Genomic DNA, 20,155 nt, shown 5'->3' with positions numbered 1-20,155 from the left:
TTACCTTCAACTCTGCAGAAAAACATTGGACACCGTGAAGGCATCTCTACGGCGGGTTTTCTTCCCCTGAGGGTTTCCCGTGGATACCGCCCTCCGGTCTCTGTGAGTCCAATCATTGGCCTCTCTAGTGACTGGAGGGAGACATACCAACCTCTTCGAACAGAGGCAACTCCATATCGTCAGAAGCTACGTGAGTAACTTCGATACTATCTAGTATTGTGATAACCCATTCCCGTGCTATGATGTAGTCCTTTATCTACGATGGGCACATTACATAAAATGTCGCATGCTGGGATGAGAGTGGAACCAGACATTTACGCACAGTATTAATAGTCATTACAGAACCCAAATGCCAAACGTAAGCAATACTCTAAACGTTTAGTGCATTTGGAAAAAGACAGATGTCTGTATTACAGCCAATGTAGCACCCAGAAAAGGCGGGGGGCAATTCTGACAGAGCCAGAAGCCACCATAACACAGGATGCATTTAGGCTGAGAGCACTTTCAGAGACCAGTTGATAGTGTCACTATACATATTTACATTGTAATCTGGTATTCACAATTGCAGAAGTGACTTGAAAATGCAGTACGGAAAAACAGGTGCAAGCTAAAATTCCATTATTTTGGCCTAATACTCAAGGAACTAAGATTGATGCAGGATACATTTCCTGGGGCAGGGGAGTACAATTTCCCCACAGGAACCAATGGGATAAAAATCAATAAGTGGATTGTGTGTATGGGGAAAAGCAAGGTATGTCTCAGTTCGACCCCACAGGTGCATATTTAGAAGTAAACACCATAAGCTACGATAGAGCAGCTACTGGGATTAAAAAAGGGTTTGGTGATCAACCAATCTGGTTGTCTCCTGATACAGGCGATCACCCATGACACCTCCCTCCCCTATTCCCCAGGTTGTGAAATAGCAAGCTCAGAGCTTGTCTAGGTCAGCACTTTAAACCACCTTTAGAGGGTTATGGCTAAGCTCTCATGTGCCCACGTGCACAACAGGCATTTTAGACTTGCCTTTTGTTTCTTCTGAACAATGGAAGCCTGTAAAAGAAAATGGCTGGGATCAGGATTCCAACAAATACATTAGTAAAAAAATAGCTACCAAAAAGGTACATTAAGCTACCATACAGTACGTAGTCTTGCACCCCTGATGAAACCAAAAGCTATTACAGCTGCAACCGGCCTACTCCCTAAAACCAATGTGAGGTGATGTAATCCTTATAGGACACAAACAGGATGCTTGTGAGGCATTCCTGACCTGGATCCTATCCGGGCAACCCAGGACCATATACTGACGAATCAAAAAGGGCTGCAGTGGCAGAGGGACTCCAGTAGAAATAGGTCAGATGTCCAAAAAAATAAGAAGGGTAAAAAAGAATTCCCCAACATGAAATTATGTCTCAACAATGTCATTCAATCCCTGCTCCATCCCCAGGTGAAGCTAAGGAATCTCTAATCATTAATGCTTGGCCTGCAGCTCCACAGGGCGAAGTATACATGACTGGGCTGTGATTCTGCAATTGTTGGGCCTTGTCATGGTGGCTGCCTGATTCTACAATATTCCCCTCCCTTCCCAGCTTGTCACTTGCCTCAGTGAGGCTGGCTGTCCTCAGTCAGAGATGCCTTCCTCATCAAGGCTGGGTTGTAAGCAGTGGTCTGTGGACTGTGAGCACATGCCCAGCATCTCTCTCCTTTACTGTTTATTGGACTGTGCTTGCTATCTGTGTGCATGTGCATATATGGAAAACACTTTGGGCCGCATCACAATTTGGGCGCAGTGGTACAAACGCAGCGGTAACGCGATTACTGCTCAAGTTGGGGATTCACCTCCAGCTCTGGGGGTAATTCCGGCGACTTTCCTCACACATTCAGAGCAATTACTGCAGCGTTATTAGCACTGTGGTAATAACAGCAAAAAGGCCCCATTTGGGTCCAGTGGACCCAGAATAAATGGTCACTTACCACACCACTGCAACTTGGGATCCGGTGTTAATGGCGCCGGACCAAGTTGCGGTAACACTAATTGTGTTGGGCGGTATCCTGGCGGATTTACAGCCGGGATACTGCCCAACTTGTGATAACTCCCTTTGCCTCTCTATGGGGGAATGGCACGGTATGATCTGCCATATGCCACCTAAGGGTATGACTTCATGTAGCGGTTGGTTTTGTCTGGCCCCCGTGGTCCCCACTTCCCAACTTGAGATGTGAGGCGTTGTCACAAGCCTATTGTTTACTATGAGACACCTGGCTGAGCAGATGCAAGTGCCAAGGTACCTCTTGGGGTCTCTCTAGAAGGATCTGGGACACCTAGTTGCAGTGTCCGTTTTGCCTCATACCCCCTGCCCTCCTACACACCTCCCCATCCTCCCCCCTACCCTTAAAATCATAACTATATAATCCCTTACCCCACCCCACTAAAAGAAATGCTGCAAAAATGTGCCAAAAACGACTGTTTACCAAATGTGATAAAATTGCTGTTTTGATATGGGCTGATACACTATTAAATCCTTCTTGCCCTTGCTGGACTTCTGTGGTGCTTCTCACCGGAGCCCTTTGTAGGACTCTTAGGTGGCCTTCTGCAGCCGTCCTCCATGGCATTGTCTATGCTGATTGTCTGCACCCTTTATTCTCCCAAGAGCTGCCTTTACCCTTGCTGGGTCCCCTTCGTCATCTCCATCGCTGATGTTGTACTCCCATCACCATTGGTCTTCGTCTTCACAGGATGCCTGCTGTTTGTGCGTTTGTCATCCTGACTGTGGCCTCTGGAGATACTTCTACTAACCGGTGCGCAAGCACTACTAGGACTCAATCCAGATACCATAACCTACCTGCGCTCCCTGTGCAGCTTCCAGTACTGCCACGTCTGTGAGTAGGTGTCCCCTGTCCAATCCAGTAACGGGCCCCGTCCTCCTGGCTATGGTTGTAGAGGTTTGTTGTACCCGCTGGAACTCATCTGCACTATGCATGTGAGTGGAAGTCACACACTGCAGCCATCCTCTGGGTCTGAGATCATGATCAGTAACTCTTCTTTGGGTCGCCCCAAAACTACCCAACTGGGTGTTTGCTGTTTCTCCTGCACCTGTAGGAACTACACATTACTAACCTTTTTCCTATGACCATGTAAGACCTAGTGGGTTGAGCACATTGATCCTAAAGGGACACCTTTGAAACTCTGTAAAAGTGATATTTACCTGTAATGATGGATAGATATTTCTCCTTGGGATCTTCAAGTTTTCAGGGCAATTGGGGAATTTTTAACATTGTTGATCTTGGGTTGTTAATTTCTGAGTGGTAAATTACTACTGGTCCCTCACAGCCCATGTCCTACTGTAACTACACTATACCTACAATTATCTGTTTGTTACTGTTGGGATTATGAGTGAACTGTCATTTATAGAGCCAGCACTGTATGTTTCTTGTTATTATTTACCTGATTTATGACTATAGAGTCATTCTGCTTTATTACCCTTCTTTCTCACTCATTTCAATGTGGGCAATTGCCTTTCTCAACAGCTTTTGAATGGAGTTGTGAACATTGCAACCCATTACTGTTTTTCTATGCATGCTGTGTTTTTGCCTGCTTATAGTCCACATTTGACTGTATTTTACCAATATATGTTCCTCGGTGGGGAGGTGTACAGGGGGTGTTTCTAATTTTACTTGATGCCATCCTATCCCTCTCCTAAGAGTAAAAGCTTGATTTCTCTGTCACCCAGCCATTATAGCTTTGGACAAACTTGATGGGTACCCTGTTAAACCACTGATGGTTTGATCTCCTGAAGCCCTCAAAAGGTTTCAGGAAAACCTATTTAAAAGCAATGACTAAGAATGTTATGCAGGAAATCCATAGCAAGCCCTAGATCATCTGGAATAATCTTTCAAACAACAGCACATAGCAAAGAAGACACAAACGGCTTGGTAGCAACTTTCTTTCCTGCAGAAAATCAAGCCCTTTATCCCAGAAAACAACTTCAGATCTGCTGTCCAATCCTCGGTTCTCTACCACATGGATAGTGGGAATGCCCTTTTGAAAGGCCTTCCAGCGACTACCCTGGCTCCCCCAAGATGTGTCCTGCATGCTGCAGCATGGCTCATCAAAGGATGCCACAAATTCAACCACCTCACCCGACACTCGTCGAACTTCACTGGCTCCTGCTGCAAGCCCATATCATCATCAAATCCTGCTGCATCCTCTACAAGGCTGTCACCCTAAAGTCCTCAAGCTACCTCACGGAGAAGCTTGGCATCTCTGGAGGCGCACGATTCACCAAAAGTAAGGACATGTGCGGACATGGACTACGCTGGTTCAGGAAGGAAAAAAAACAGAAGGCAAGCCTTCTCTGTCTATGCCCCAAGACTCTGAAACACCTCCCCATCAACATCCGACTCGCCTCCTCGCTTCTACAGTTCAGGAAGGAGCTCAAGACCCTCATCTTGAAATGAATGGCTCCTCCCTTACACCTAGGTCCATACATCATCTACTCCCCACCATACCTGACACTGAGTGATTTGATCCCCAGTTTCTTCTCCAAGGTACTTGTAAAACCATTGCTGCAAATTCCCCTCCCTTCCCTGTTGTTAGATCCCCTATGTCTTGTTTCTCGCTCCCTAAACTTGTTCTTCACCCAGGAGTGTAAAGCGCACAATGAATACCTGTATAATAATAATGCCAAAGACTTTCTTTCCAGTGGCGTTGGGCACATGTCATTTGCATCTCTCTGCTCTGGTGCATAATTGGGCCTGAAACCGGGGCAAATTAATTTGTAGACTAGATGGGATTTGCCTTTTCCTTCTGATGTAAATATGTTTGGTGATTAACTTTTTGCTCAACTTTGTTCTAAGCTGATCATGTCATTGGGTCTTTTCCCTTCTTTCAGGCCAGAGACAGCAGCTTTTATAGAACGTCTGGAGATGGAGCAGGCTCAGAAGGCAAAGAATCCTCAGGAGCAGAAGTCCTTTTTCGCTAAATATGTGAGTTGAAGCTGCTATTCAGTTGGCAGGCCACTGGCTTTCTATCAAAGCTTGTGTTAAAGAGTAACAAAGTCTGACATTGGCCACCATCCTGATGTTGCTTCTAGTATTCAAGTCACGTCACAATTCTTACTGTCTCTAGCAAGATCTGCCTCAGCAGTGACATAGGGCCTGATCACGACTTTGGTGGTAACGCTGGCGATATTAGCCCTACCGCCAAACCTCCCGGCGCTAATAGCGCCGGATCACGAGTTCGGTGGTAATGTTAATCACCATTCCCCATTGAGCCCATTCGGGAATGCCCCATTCCCCATTGGGCTCAATGGGGAATTTTTGCGCTCTTACCGCCGGCGGATTTCTCGCCGGCGGTAATAGTGCGAATTTTCCGCGGATTTCCTCCAGCTCAGAGCTGGGGCGAAATCCGCCGAAGTCCTGATTTGGCGGACCCTTAAATCCGGCGGTAATAGCGCTACCGCCGGATTTAAGGGTTACCGCCAAAGTCGTGATCAGGCCCATAGTCTTGGAAGCATTCGGAAGAAGAAAAAGGAAGTTGCCACGGGATAGTATTCTCAGGTGAAGAGGTTCCTCTTTCTTAATGGTTGCATTTTAGTTTGTTACAAGCTGAAAAGACCCTGTGTGTACCAAGGGATAGCGGAGACTTTTCTTTTAGGGTTTCTCTGGATGGTGCACAAAGGAGGAAGGTGCAAATAGTGTAGATGGAAGATTAAGAATCCCTAATATTTTCCCTGCAGGATGCAGACGTGAAGTTACTGTGGGTTCTTTAAGCAGAGGGCTAATCTAGACTCTTGGGGGAGGAATGGCTTGGCTTTTTGATCCGAGGTGTAGTACAGACTCCAGAAAAGTTCTCAAAGAAGCAGAGCCAAAGACATATGCATTATTAGAGTGCATTGGCTGAAGGTATTACAGACTCCCTTAGATTTCCCCTAAATAACATGAAGCAGAGGGAGGTGTTGGTGTTTTGACTAGAGTGAAAGTAAGAACTGCCTGTTTGCCCAACACCGCACCGAGCAGGGTGGGGCTGCAGGTGTGGTCGTAGTGTATGCAGAAGATGAAGAGACTCACACTATTTTAACAAGGTACAGGTAAGGAACTTGAAAGGTGTTTGGCCACAATGGTAGAATGGTTTTCTCTGGGCCGGTTGGTGTCTGACCTCTTTTATCTTTCCCTCCCCACAGTGGCATTTAATTCTGGGAGGGGCTCTGCTTCTTATGGTAACCAATTCGATGAAAGTCCCGAGGGAGCAAGGACAGCAGGCGTGAGGATTTAAAGTAATGCACCCAATTCTCCCACAACTCCTTTGCTACCCCACTCCCCTTTCTATTGCTTTCTTGAATCTGCTTCATCGCACCAACTCTTGCTTTCTGTCACTCCTTATTAGTGCTACTTATAACATGGAATCCATGCTTGGTAGTTCTCATAACCCTGTTTCAGGTTCTAGCATATCCCTTTTGGGGTGAAAACTGATAAAGGGTCACCAAGGAACATATTTGTATCGAGCCTAGAATATGATCCCAAATACAATTTATTTAAATATTTATTTCTCGTGTACCATGCAGCCATGTTGCTAAGTAACCACTTCCCTGGGATCTGCTCAATGATAGGTTTTCAGTGGGGGCTAGATTCTGTAGTCCTGTTGAGTTCAGTCAGTGAGCCATGACTGTCTAGCTTGCGGGATCAGGCACAGGGGCTGGTTTCAGGAGGTTGTGTAATTCTGGGAGATGTTAGTTGCAGGCCGCTTGGTCTGCAACCCCTGAACGGTCTATAATATTAAGTTGAATTGGTAAGAACTTCCTAATGCGGGCTAGTTTTAGTTGCTGTTTAAAGGTCTGTGGGTAATTAAGAGAATTAAGTTATGGGATCAAGCATTCAAGAGGCAGGTGCTCGCTTCTTGGTAGTTTTTCTTGGATGTTTGGCCCATTTGAACTTGACATGGCAGATTGCTCTGGATGTGCTGGGTCTTAGGTTCCATGTCTTGATACAATGGGGAGCCATTTCTGGAGATAATTGCGCCTCTATCTGAAAGTTCTTTAAACATTGTTAGGAGAATCTTACATTTTATATGTTGGTCCAATGACCAATACTGGAGGGTCTTCAGTATGCAATGATGTTGTGTATTTTCTTTAAGTTTGAGTTGGCTGTCTAGTTCTGGATTTGTTTTTGTGATTTTTGTATTCACCTATTTGGTGTACCAGCGTAAACTATATTGATTTAGTCTAGCAGCGCTGCGAGTTCAGTCTTGTGTTTACTTGGAGGAGTAGAGGCTTTTTTGTTTTGTTTGCATCGTGTGGTTGAAATTAGTCTTCTTCGTTGTGGAGATAATGTGTAGGAAGGAGGGGAACCCTGGGTACAATAGGCCCCCTAAAATATCTACTTTCTGAGTCGGCCTTGTTAAAATACTGTAAGATTTGGATGCACTGGAAAGTGAACTTTTTGTCACGGTTGTTGCTCACAAGAAGGATTTCTGTTTTAGACTTGTTGGGCACAGGTTGCTTTCTGTTGTCCAGTGATAGATCTGTGTAAGGAATTCTGTGATTTTGCCCTGGTCTCCCACTGTGTTCTCCTTCCTCCAGTAGTGCAGGCTTTTTGCATACATTTTGAAGCGAAGATGGTGCTGTTCTAGATCTACAGCCAACTGCTCTATATGTATACTAGCAAAAAGTAGCTGTATTCTGCACAGGTTCTGCTGACGGGCATGATAACACTCCTTGTTTGTTGAAAATCTGCGATCCTGTCGATCGCTGTTCTGAGTCTCTTATCACTTGACGTGCTTTACTCTCTGAATGAAACTGCTCTGAGAATGGGTGTATGTGGCTGACTGACATACCGGGAGCAGACATGGAGGGGAGGCGATAGTTGCCATGCTGCAGAATTCTGGGACCTTCTGTGCGCTCTCCCTACCTGTCGGCTCACCCTGGTGCAGTACGTTGGGTGCAAATATCCTGGAAACGGTGCATCGTAAGGCCTTGAAACATGATTTTCAAGGCGTTTGCGGTATGGTCCGTGTGTCTGGATGCTTCAAATGAGCTTTGTCTGTTCCTTCTATGAGCACATTGATGTTTGACAGATTTCAGACAACCGTCTCACGTGTGAAGGGGAGGAAATCCATGGAAATGGATGGGGTGTCCAAATGTCGTGTAGCCAGTAATGATCGGTGGGTCCTAAGTTGTTTTCGAGTTTTGAAAAGGACAATTGACAACGCGTGCTTATAATACTATTGCTGTGACGTGTATTGTACCCATGATCCTTCATTCGTTGAGGTCGCTCAGATAATTTCTTACTGCCATCATGGTCTGTCGCATATGTGAAGCTCGTAGCTTAGCTACAGAGATTGCAGTTTAACAAATAATTGTTATTAATATCATTTATATTTTGACAGTCGCCTCAACGATTGATCTGCGGACGTCTGGCACCTACCATCTGAAGCGTCGACAAACGTCTCCTTCTTGACGGCCGGCTGCAGCCTTCTCCAGGCTTTGGTCTTGCAGTAGGGAGACAATCAGTTGTCGGTCATAAACCGGCATCGACCACCGATAACATGTTTCTAAACGTAGACATGCCAAATCCCCACCACAGAATTGCGCATTCTCTTCTCACACCAACCTACACAGCTGACTTTTGTAACCTCTTCAACTTACACTATGTCTGCAGAGACATTATCAAAGTTCTCCACAAGGTAACCCAGGGGAAATTGTATTTACCCTTCCTGTAGTTGCAAGAACAGGAACATGGACAAGAGAAACATTTGAAGACTATGGACAGGGTATCTGAATTTGTAGCTTTTATGGAAAAGTATCCCATTAAGCAAATGATCCTGCTCCGTTAGGAGGGTGAGCCACCCCCGTAGTCTCCCAGACTCCATCACTCTCCACCTCATGTCATCTGTAAGGGCATTTAACATCTTTCAAGATCAAGGTGATCTCTATTTGGTGCAAGACCAAGGGGGATCAGAATCTTTGGCAAGGGGACGCTGATCAAGGTACTTGGCCAGCAACTCCCACTCATGATGCCCTGAATGAGACAGATGTTGTTTTTGATGATCCTCTACAGCAGACCAGGCACTTGTCGCCCATTGACGACCTACTCCTTTTTAATAAATCTGGTTAAAAGAGCGACGGAGCATTTTCAGATCCAAACACAGGAGAGTAAAGAAATGCAAGAAGCTTTACGCTTTAGGCAAAAGGGTAATTGCTTCAACAGCTTATTCGGCATGTATTGCAAACAATACTATGCTGTTAGCAAGCTACAGTGATTTCCAGTTGGGTTTGCTCCAAGTAACTTGACTGATGTCCCCAGCCCACCAAGTCCCAACTACTCAACATCAATAAGGAGGGTAGACCGGACACCTGTACCATTTTAAGGAACACATTCGACTCAGCTGAAACAGCGGGCAGAGTCTTGGCACAAGCAACCTTATTAAAAAGGCACACTTAGCCGTGTAATTCTGGGTACAAACCAGAAACCCAGGCCACTTTTTAATAAGCAAGGAATCGGTTCTGTTTGGCAAAGCTGTCGATGAAGCTTTAGAGACAGCGAAGAAGAAACACGACACGCTTAAGACCCTAAATCCTATTTCTAGCAAGCCATTTGTCCAACGCAGTGTCTTCCAACACCCACCGTTCCTTTTGCTCCAGACCTACACATTCAGGGTCCTCATCTGGGTCCTCTTCCTGGTACGCACCCCATAGTACACAATCTACCTACCAAACCTCTCAACACCGTGGTTTCAGACAAGGCAAAGGCAAAGATAGAGGTAGGCTTGCAACCTCTACAGCCAGGTTCGCCAACCCGCTGATCGCAAGCCACTAATAGCTCGTCTAAAGCTTCCCAATGGCTCGCTCACATCGGACACCAAAATGAACAGTTTATTTTGCTGTCTGTGGCCCTTGGTCGTCTTCCCTCTGCCCTCTACCTAAGCCTCTCCCTGCAGAGCAGAAGTCACAAGTAATAGGAGGAGCTGCAGCACATCACTTGTGAAACACTTGTGTGTAGGTGCGTTATAAATACCATATCATATCAGCAGCTTGTAAACATGTATTTAGTAATTTACATGTTCTGTGCTTTAACACATATGCTGACATAAATTGAAAAAATGGCATGGACAAAATGGCATGGGCAGAATGCCAGCACCAATATGCACTTGTGCAACAATACCAATAAAAGATTAATTTAAGAATTGATCAAGTAAAATGTTTACGCTTTTCGGGGCAAAGTGTCATTGATAATAAACCTTTATAATTTTACAAGGATATTTAGTTCCAAGCACAACCTGGGCCACATTTCATATATTTCTTCTTTTTAGCACCAATGCCAGACAATGTAACACTATCACTTAGATTCTGCAAATGTAATTCCAAAACATCTTTGCACTGCAGCAAATTTGCCCAGCTCATGTAACCTGTCCCACTGAGAGCTGCATCACCCAAATATTTGGGTTTTAGCACCAGTGAATGGCAGCTGATAAAATGTGCTGGAGGCTAAAGTCCTCCATGGCAATCCAAACTAGTGACACAGACTGTGACCTATTGTCCTTACAAGGTCAGTCTATTTGTCAGAAGCTCCTATGTCTAAGCACATCAAAACATCTATGCATGGGCCCCATCTCACTCACACAATCCGCCCTCCTGCTCATTACATTGGGCCTCGTTGCAAGTGCGACAGTGTTGGTAAAAAACTGCAGTAATGTGGTGGTATTTTTGTTACCGCCACACTGTGCTTAATTTGTGGGGGTGTTTGCCAGGGCTCAGCCCTGGCACTTATTTTTGAGCACCAGCACTTACTGTCTTAGACTCACTTAAATTATGAAGTGGTGATAGGCAGTGCATCCATCCACAACGATGAGTAGGTGCAAGCTGTAGTGTGACCCCAAATATGTCAACACTGTGGGGAGCAGCTGGGGGGCGCTGTTGCGCACAAAGCTGATGGCTGCCTGAGAGGAGAGCTCTGGCCCGTAATCCATCCGATTCTTCAATGAATCCTTTTAGGGGCCACCTAGCCGCCGGAAAACATACACAAACGGCAACGGAAGACTTGCAGCATCACCCTGTCAAAACCTGTGAAAAACGGACACGTGCTCCCGAGATACTGCTCTACGAACTCGCGCCGGGGGAGCGGCGGAGACAACCCCGAGTCACAGCTCCATAAGAAAACCACGGCAGGTCGGGGGCGGGGCACCAACTACAGGCCGAGTGGGGGAAGGGTCACGCTACGCGGCTTTAACATTAGTGAGTCCAGCGTGACACAGGCGAGTTGGCCTGAAACGAGCTCCACACACTATCCGGAGACTACCCCAGGCCTGCACCCACGGAGCAGACCAGGAGAGACGGCTGAGGTGGCCAGTGCCGGCTCACCCCGTTGAGCGCGGCGATCCGGGAGAGGTGAGCTCCCGAAGACACGCGACCCTGCATCCCGGCCACGACCATTGGAGGGGTGCAGACCTACCTTCCAGCCACAACCACGATCGCTGGAGGGACGCGACCCACGGCCTGAGTGGGTCCCTCGGTGACCGGAGCTGCCGCAGCCCTGCGCCACGCAGACCGCTGCTGCACAACGGCGATCCCCACCGTGGACATTTGGAGTTCGCGGGAAGCCCGCGGTGGGTGGCCCACACGCACCAGCTTAGAGGTAGGTTGTGTGGCTAGCCCTCCATAAAGCGATCCAGCCGCTCCAGCCCATGCACACCCTGTACATCGGGAGCCAACTAACAGACGGCGAGGGAGCGATCAGGTCCTGGGGCGTGCTTCCCTTAACCCGCACGTTCTAAAGACACGCACTACCCACCCACGCTATTACCCTAGGGTGAATCCGGGGAAGCAACCGGATTAGGGTGGACAGCAGGGCTGCTGGACATTTGGGACATCCACTGCACACGCTCAACGGACACCAACCCCCCGCCTCGGGGCCCAGTGGGAAAAGATAACGCTGGAGCCGACCTGCACGCTGATCTCGCGGAGCGGTCACTAATCAGGGGGCCCTGGCGGATTAGTGGTGCAGGGTGACCCACCTGGATCAACCACAAGCTACAATTCGCACCATTTAAGAGGTCTACATAAATCCTTCTCTTGAGTACAGGGCCTTCCGGCTCCAGATAGACCTGCAACGCAACTGGCAGGCGGTACACGCACTGCAGACACCACTGGGCACTACTCTGAACAGATAAGCACTTATCTATTGCAGACTTTGGCTATTGACCGCAGATGTGCACCTGCAACTTGATATAGGAAATAGCAAGCTTCAACAGCCGGCAGAGCCCACATAAATACCTATACCGGGGATCTCGAAATACAGCTCGGCCATAACAGCCAGAACCCCACTACAATCCTGGAACCACTATATCATTGTGGCTGAGCTATACAAGCCCAACACGGACGGCGGGAAGGATCAACATCACCGCACATGATAATACTACATCCCACCCAAGACTGCTGGACAATAATACACCGTAGAACAGAGGGACAAGGGAGAACACAAGCCACTCGGCCCACCATATGGGCCGCCACGACAAGAAAGGGGTGGGCTCCAAGAAAACTGGTCCAATGGACTCCTTTGCCAGCTCCCAGCCTCGTTGGTCGACCACACCACCACAAAAACCAATGGACAGCCAACCAGAGCCCCCGGCGGACGAGAGGGTAGACCGATTAATGACAATGGTCCAGAACAGCTTCCTCGCAGTCAATAGTAAATTGGACGACATTGTGGCGACAATTAGCTCCCTGAAGGCAAGGGTAGACAAGGAGAGCACACGTATTACGGAGGCGGAAAACAGGATCAGTACCAATGAAGATTCGATAACACAGCACAGCCGAGACATCGCTCAGCTGAAAGGAGACCTCCAAAAGAACCTAAATAAATGCGAGGACCTCAAATCAAGGTCCAGATGGAATAACATCCGCCTAGTCGGGGTGGCAGAAACCTTTGGCAAGGGGTCCATGGAACGCCAGGTGGAAACCCTTCTGAAAACCCTCTTGGGCGCTGACTCCTTCTCAGACCACTTGCTTGTGGAGCGAGCCCCCCACAACCTGGCACCTACCCCCAGATCCGGAGCACCACCCCGCACGATAATAGCCCGTCTCCTCAACTATAAGGAAGGGGACGCAATCCTGAGTATCCAGGGAAAAAAGGCACTCTACACTACGAGAACAGCAGAATACATATATACCCAGACTTTTCAACCAATGTGCAAACACTAAGAAGGTCCTACGAACCAGTTAAGAGACAACTGAGGCTACGCCAGATCCCCTATGCGCTCATCTTCCCAGCAAAGATGAGAATTCAACACAGGGGCAGAGCACATTTCTTTGAAAATCCCACGGAAGCCATGACATATGTTGAAGCCTCCATCCCTCTGCCCCCCAGAGATCGAGCAATAAACCAGAATTTGCCACCACAGCCTGTCGAGGAACTAGACGACCCTGCCGGCTGACGGACAACCTTTTGTATTATACCCGTTATAAAGTTCAAAATCCGAGGGTGGTGAGGTGGTCCTGACCACCACTTGTTTGAAGCAGAGCCGTGAGCCCCCTCGGTCAGCAGCCATGTCGGTACAGCTTGCACCCCCAGGAGACTTCCAAAAGTTATGGTTAAAGGGATACATCATCTTGTTGGGGTTGATCATGCGGGTGGAGGGTGGGAGTGGGAATAGAGAAAGGGTTACTCCTGGCAGTTTGCCAGGACTGTTTGGGGATCTTACAACTTTAAAATCATGGAGCTGTTCTATGGCAGTAGCCCCGCACTGCGCAGAGATGCGGCAACACAATGGACAAACAAGCGATTCCAGATATGGCTACGACACAGGCTAACAAAGGCTTCAACATTAAACTACTATCCTGGAATATCCGAGGACTGAACAACCCGGTTAAAGCCAGGAAGATCGCAGCCTATATAACGCAACATAACCCTCATATTCTTATTTTACAAGAAATACATGCATTAGGTAACGTCAATACCAAATTCCTGCCACGATGGGGACCTCACAGGGAATACTCGGCCCAATCTAGGGGAGTTCTCACGCTTATACATCCCAAGCTGTGTTTCAAACATCACTCTAGTAAGATAGACCCACAAGGTAGATATGCACTGGTTTTGCGGGAATTAGCGGGGCGTCAGATAGTAATAATTAACACGTATGGACCTAACGTAGATGACCCTGAATTTTACTGTACAATACTTGATATGTTGTCCGCATCGGGGGAGGCACAAGTAATTTGGGGAGGAGATTTCAACACAATACTCGATCAATCTTTAGACCGCTCGACGACCACCCCTAGGGCTCCCCCCAAAGCCACACTAGTTCTGAAACAAATAATGGAACAGACTGACACAATTGACGCATGGCGTACACTATACCCATACGAGAGGAAATACACCTTCTATTCGTCCGTGCATGATTCCCATTCGCGTATAGACTACTGGCTTATCAGCTCTTCCCTTTCTGGAACGGTTTCTGGTTGCGAAATACACCCCCGCACCCTTTCAGACCACTCACCGATAACGCTTGATATTAACCTAAGTGATACCCCATCACCAGCTAGAAGATGGAGGATGCCACCCACAATCCTGAGAGACCCCCATGTATGTGAAGCCCTTCATACTGAAAATGAGGAATTCCTTTAACTTAATGAGGGGTCGGTGGGCACTTATGCTACCCTGTGGGATGCATTTAAGGTCTGGATCCGGGGAGCTATCCTAGGCAAGTCCACCGGTATGTTGAAATCCGTGCAAAGGGAAGTGGGCATAACCGAAGGCAAAATAGACACCGTATAAACCGAATATAGTGCCACACTTAACAAGGAAACCCTATTGAATATCCATATCACACTAAAGGAATTTAACGAACTAGCCAATAGGGAGGTCCTGTACATGACTGCCCCGGCCAAGGCCCGCAGATCTGGGGAAAGCAATAAGGCTGGCAAATTCTTGGCCAATATGCTCAAAGCCGATAGACACCACACTCCTATCCCCAGTATACAGACAACTCTAGGAACAATGGTTAATAAAGAACATGACATTAATGCCACATTCGCTGACTTCTACTCTTCCCTATACTCTAACCATAATGTGAAGTCCAGGGAAGACGCAATTAGGTACCATTAATTCCCGAGACATGGAACATACTCGATCAACCCATCACAGTTGAGGAACTTGTTGCAGCTATCAAATCATTATCCTCTGATCGGGCCCCTGGATCAGACGGCCTGGGCTCCGAATTATATAAAGAATTTCAGGATAAATTAGCCCCTTTACTTTTGAAAGTGTGGGAGGAAGCTATGGACCGAGGCGCCCTCCCGGAGTCCATGCGAGAAGCAATTATCACAGTCCTCCTGAAACCCCACAGACCAGCACAAGACATGGCCTTTTATAGACCCCTATCCTTAATAAACACTGACGCGAAGATCTTCGCTAAATTACTGGCCACCAGACTTCTCCCGTATATGCCAATCCTGGTACACCCCGATCAGGCCGGCTTTATCCCAACCAGATCCACGGCCCTAAACCTAAGGCGTTTATTTGGCGTAATGGCACAGATTGACCTGGGGGCGAGGGCGGCTATCGTGGCTCTGGACGCTGAAAAGGCCTTCGACTCGTTTTCTTGGGCCTTTTCTCTTTTTGGTGCTTGAGCGGTTCGGTCTTGGTCAATATTTTGTCAAATGTGTTCGGTTGTTATATGCACAGCCGTCAGCCAGAGTTCTGAACAATAACACCTTGTGCCCCGCATTCCTGTTAGACAGAGGAACCCGACAGGGCTGCCCCTTTTCTCCCAGCCTATTTGCACTCACCATAGAACCAATGGCCGAATATATCCGTAAGAACCACTCGCACAGAGGACTCAGGATGACCGGTCGCCCACAGTTTATATCACTGTACGCGGACAACACCCTACTGTATGTCTGAAACCCACAGGAGAATGTGCAACATATAATGACAGATATACACACATTTTCGGATTACTCTGGATACAAAATCAACATCCCAAAGTCTGAATTATTCCCACTGACCCCGAACACTGGAGACCTTTCTGGGATAAGGGGGTTTAAGCCCGCTCCTTTTCAGGTACGCTATTTGGGAATTATGGTAACCAGGGATAAACAAACGCTATGCACACAACCACGGGGAGCTACTTCTAAACCTGACAACCAAGTTCCAATTGTGGACCAACCTTCTGCTATCCTTATACGGTCGAGTGACACTACTTAAAATGGTGGTACTTCCCAAACTCCTATATTACTTTAACAACATCCCAATTTGGCGCGGCTAGACTTTCTTTACAAAACTCCATTCACTTGCCTCTCCCTTTATTTGGAATGGTAAGACGGCTAGGTTAGGGTGGGCGAAGATGGTGGAACCATTTTCGCAGGGCGGTATCTCCGCCCCTGACTTTGAACTATACTATTTAACAGCACAGGCACAATTTGTGAAACACTGGTTCGAACCGGAGGACACAGCTACCCACATATTCCTGGAAAAATATGCCGCCCGCCCCAATTACATAGGCTCCGTTATTTTCAACTCTACCTACAAAGACACCTTCCCATTTGACCCAGTACGTACCACCATACACGCCTGGTCCAGGATATACAAAAGAATTGGCCTAGAGACCCCATACGACCCAGAGGTCCCCCTATGGAATTTTTCCAGCATTGCCCCTACTTTCGACAGGGCTCTCCAGCAATCATGGGCCCCAGATAAACTCTTTAAAATGCGGGACATGTTCCCAGGTGGCACATTCTGTGAGCTTACAGACTTTATCAGCGCGGTGGGCGGGGGCCAGCTTAAACGCTTTCAATTCCACCGAATGAGGGCTGCGTTCGCTGCTAGATGGCCAACATTCCCACTGGAACCTCCAACACATGAATGTATCAGAGCTGTGATGTCCGCAGATGTTCATGGCAAGGGGGTTTCGATGTTATACTCCCTGGTGCAGGCACACTCCACTTCATGCAACACAATTAAAGAGACCTGGGAACGTGATACAGGCACAGTGATCGACGACACTAAGTGGTCCCACTATTGTCAATTTACCAAAACTGTCTTGATGAACTCTGGGCTGCGACTGTTGCAATTCAAAATTTTAAATCAACTGCACTGCTCCCCTGCCAGATTACTCAAATTCGTAGAAAACTGTACAGGATCCTGTCCAAAATGCAACGCCCCAGACGCTGGAACATACCACATGTACTGGTCATGCCCTTTGATTGTAGAGTTCTGGCAGGAGGTGGCGGAGCTCCTCGAGGAGATTACTTCGATCCCAGCGACCCCATCCCCCCTAAAATACTTCTTTGGGGATATTGGCAAGGTGAAAGAAACCACAAGGTGACTGTTTAATATCTCATGCGTCATCGCCAAGCGATGTATCCTGAAGTGTTGGAAATCGCCAGCAAGACCAACACTAACTGACTTCCTGAAAGACTTATGAATAGTAAATGATAATGAGGAACTCTTTGTACTGTCGGTCCCAACACCCTGCCACCCCAACGATATATGGACACTACTGCGGCTTTATCTATGTAATCTACTACCCGAGGCTGATGTAACGCCTCCACCCTCCCCATGATTTATTGTATTTACCCGTTTGCCTTGTACATATATATGACAGAATTATGCCTAAGCCTTAATGTAATGTTTGTATAATGGCCCTGCCATGAAGCAGCTCTCTTAATAAACAAAAGTTTTAAAAAAAAAACACCGTGGGGAGCAGCTATGGGTGGTGGCAGCAGTGGTGAAGCTGGTGATTGTTCTCAAAAGGGGCCGTAATCTATGTGTATGTTGCAAGGCTCACTGGTTCTGCTGATTCATACAAATGGACTCAAAGAACATGATTTGCGAGTTTGGTTTCAGACTGTCTTTTCTGAAACAAAGAGTATGAATGAAGTAATTAGGTAAGCAAAGTGGGCAGTAAATAAGAGCTTTTTACAACATGCTTTCATGATGCCTTTGCACACAAAATGTGCCAGCAGTGCCACTGTAAAACATATGTTGCTGATGCCCGTGCACACAATATGTCATTGTCATTTCATATCATGTTTGTGAGGCTGGTGCCCCCAATAGTTCTAGTACAGCAGCACATACACGCCAGTAATTACCCATTGTGCATGCACCAGAAGGCATGATTCCTGCAAGGGGAAGCATCGCCCCTGTCTGTTTTCCGTTTTTCTCTGGGATAAAGCCTTCTTCATAATGGGCAGATGATTGGCAGTTCACTGTTCATTATGAACCAAAAGCACCTCAATACAACCATACTCTTTGTGCATAACATGTTGATATACAAATCCATATATTGTCTCGTCAGGTTGTTCTGATTTGTGCACATTTCAAGTCCTATCCATAAAACAGTGTTATAATAGTCCTGTGACATATGCCTTTTTGCAAATGCATTTAACTTTTTAAAGTGATAAACTGATCACATGGCTTCCAAAATGTCATTTTATTTTCAATCTTTCACATTATTTTGTCATGAAAAGCTTTCAAGGGTAGTCTACAAATTATGTTTTGGCTTACATTTCGTTGGCTTAATTCTGTGAAACGGCATATGAGCATGCCACACTGTTCCAATTTGCATGATTTAGGGATGAGCTAACATAGCAGTGGATTTTATCTTTTTGACAAAGTGGAACTTTGTATGATGGATTATTTTGTTTTTAAACCATTATAACACATCTTGGGTTGTTTTTACTTGTGCAATCCCCCCAAAAATCATACAAACCTTTGAAGTTTTTAATATAATGGTGAATGCATATGTTTTCCTTTTCTGTATAAAGAACAAATAAACCTCCCCAAAAAACCATGGCACAAATTCCCATGCTCATGAATATTGCCACCTCAGTAGCTCATGCCTATTGGCCCTCAAATACAAGTAGCTCTTGCTGACAATAAAGGATGGAGACCCTTGCTCAAGAGGCTCCTCTACCCCTGCCAGCAAGTGACCTTTCCATCAAGGTTACCTCCCATGTATCTCCAGTAGATCGAATTTGATCATTCGCGTACGCATGCGAGGCGATGACCTCAGACCAGTGGGTGCTGTCTACCCTCGCAGACGGATATTCCTTCAAATCTTTCCTAAAACCCTTTTGCGATCTGCCAAAGCACAGGCGGATGTTGCGGGATCAGCTCATCCTGCAAGCGGAAGTGGAGACATTACTTCAGAAAGGAGCCATAGAACTCCTCCCTTTTCTAGAGGCAAGCAAGGGTATTTATTCAGTGCACTTCCCACAAAAATTCAGGATGACTACCCTGCAGGAGGTAATCCCTCCTATCTAAAAGGCGGACTACATGGCAACATTGGACATGAACGATGCATACTTTTATATTTTAATGTTGCCATCGCACAGAATGTTCCCAAGATTCCAAGTGGGAAACACTGATCAGTTCAAAGTGCTGCCGTTCAGCATAGCCTTCGCGTGAAGAGTGTTTATCAAAGTTCTAGCAGTGGCGGCGGCCCACCTTCGCAGAACATCCATTCCAGTGTATCCTTATCTGGACAAATGGCTAATTACAGGAGACACACCTCAAGCGTGTCTAAAGAACACAGGAGAAATCATTGTATTGTTTCAACTAGGGTTCTCCATCAATGAGAAAAAGTCTTCTTAAATCAAACAATTTCGGGGAGCGTTCATTCGAACAAACTGAAGACAGTCTTGTCTTCCCCTTGAAGAAGAGGGTCCAAAATATGCTATTCCACAATGTATAGCCGTTCGTCAAGATAACCGTGCGCAAGGCCATGCGCCTGCTCGGAATGATGGCTTCCTGTATCTATCTAGTGCCTCACGCCCGCCTGCGCATGCGTCCACTGCAAGTGTGGTTTGCAAGATAGTCGTCTCAGGCAAGCGGTGAGTGGGACGATCCAATGGTTGTCTTTCAGCCTCTAGTTCTGTTTCTGCAGTGGTGGCCAAGGGAGAACCTTCTCAAAGTGAAATGATTCACTACACCAGCAATAGAGGCCACTCTTGCCACAGACTCTTCCTTTTCATGCTGGGGGGCACATGATCTCCATCATACAGCGCACAGCGTTTGGGCACAGAAACTACTGAACAAGCACATGCCACCGTTGGAGCTTCTGGCAGTGTTCAAAGCTCTCAAAGCCTTTCAAGTCCAGTTACAATGGAAAACAGTTCTAGTCTTAGCACACATTACTTCAGCCATGTTTTATATAGACAGGACAGGA

General features: G+C 46.9%; 1 protein-coding gene across 2 annotated transcripts in view; it reads left to right on the top strand.

Annotated features, from left to right (window-relative positions):
- Positions 1-20,155, top strand: part of EMC10 (ER membrane protein complex subunit 10) — a 282,747-nt gene that overhangs the window by 227,967 nt on the left and 34,625 nt on the right. The window contains exons 6-7 of one of the 2 annotated variants that reach the window (XM_069605141.1): positions 4,887-4,980; positions 6,177-6,269. In XM_069605141.1, the coding sequence (XP_069461242.1) occupies positions 4,887-4,980; positions 6,177-6,260 (178 nt within the window). In that variant the 3' untranslated portion in view covers positions 6,261-6,269. The remainder of the gene's footprint in view (positions 1-4,886; positions 4,981-6,176; positions 6,270-20,155) is intronic. The other variant, XM_069605137.1, reaches the window with a different exon arrangement.

Source organism: Ambystoma mexicanum, chromosome 1p (assembly GCF_040938575.1).
Source record: "Ambystoma mexicanum isolate Mex_15411 chromosome 1p, UKY_AmexF1_1, whole genome shotgun sequence".
Classification (NCBI taxonomy): domain Eukaryota; kingdom Metazoa; phylum Chordata; class Amphibia; order Caudata; family Ambystomatidae; genus Ambystoma; species Ambystoma mexicanum.
The sequence above is the reverse complement of the archived record's forward strand: the minus strand, read 5'-3'. Positions and strand labels throughout refer to the sequence as shown.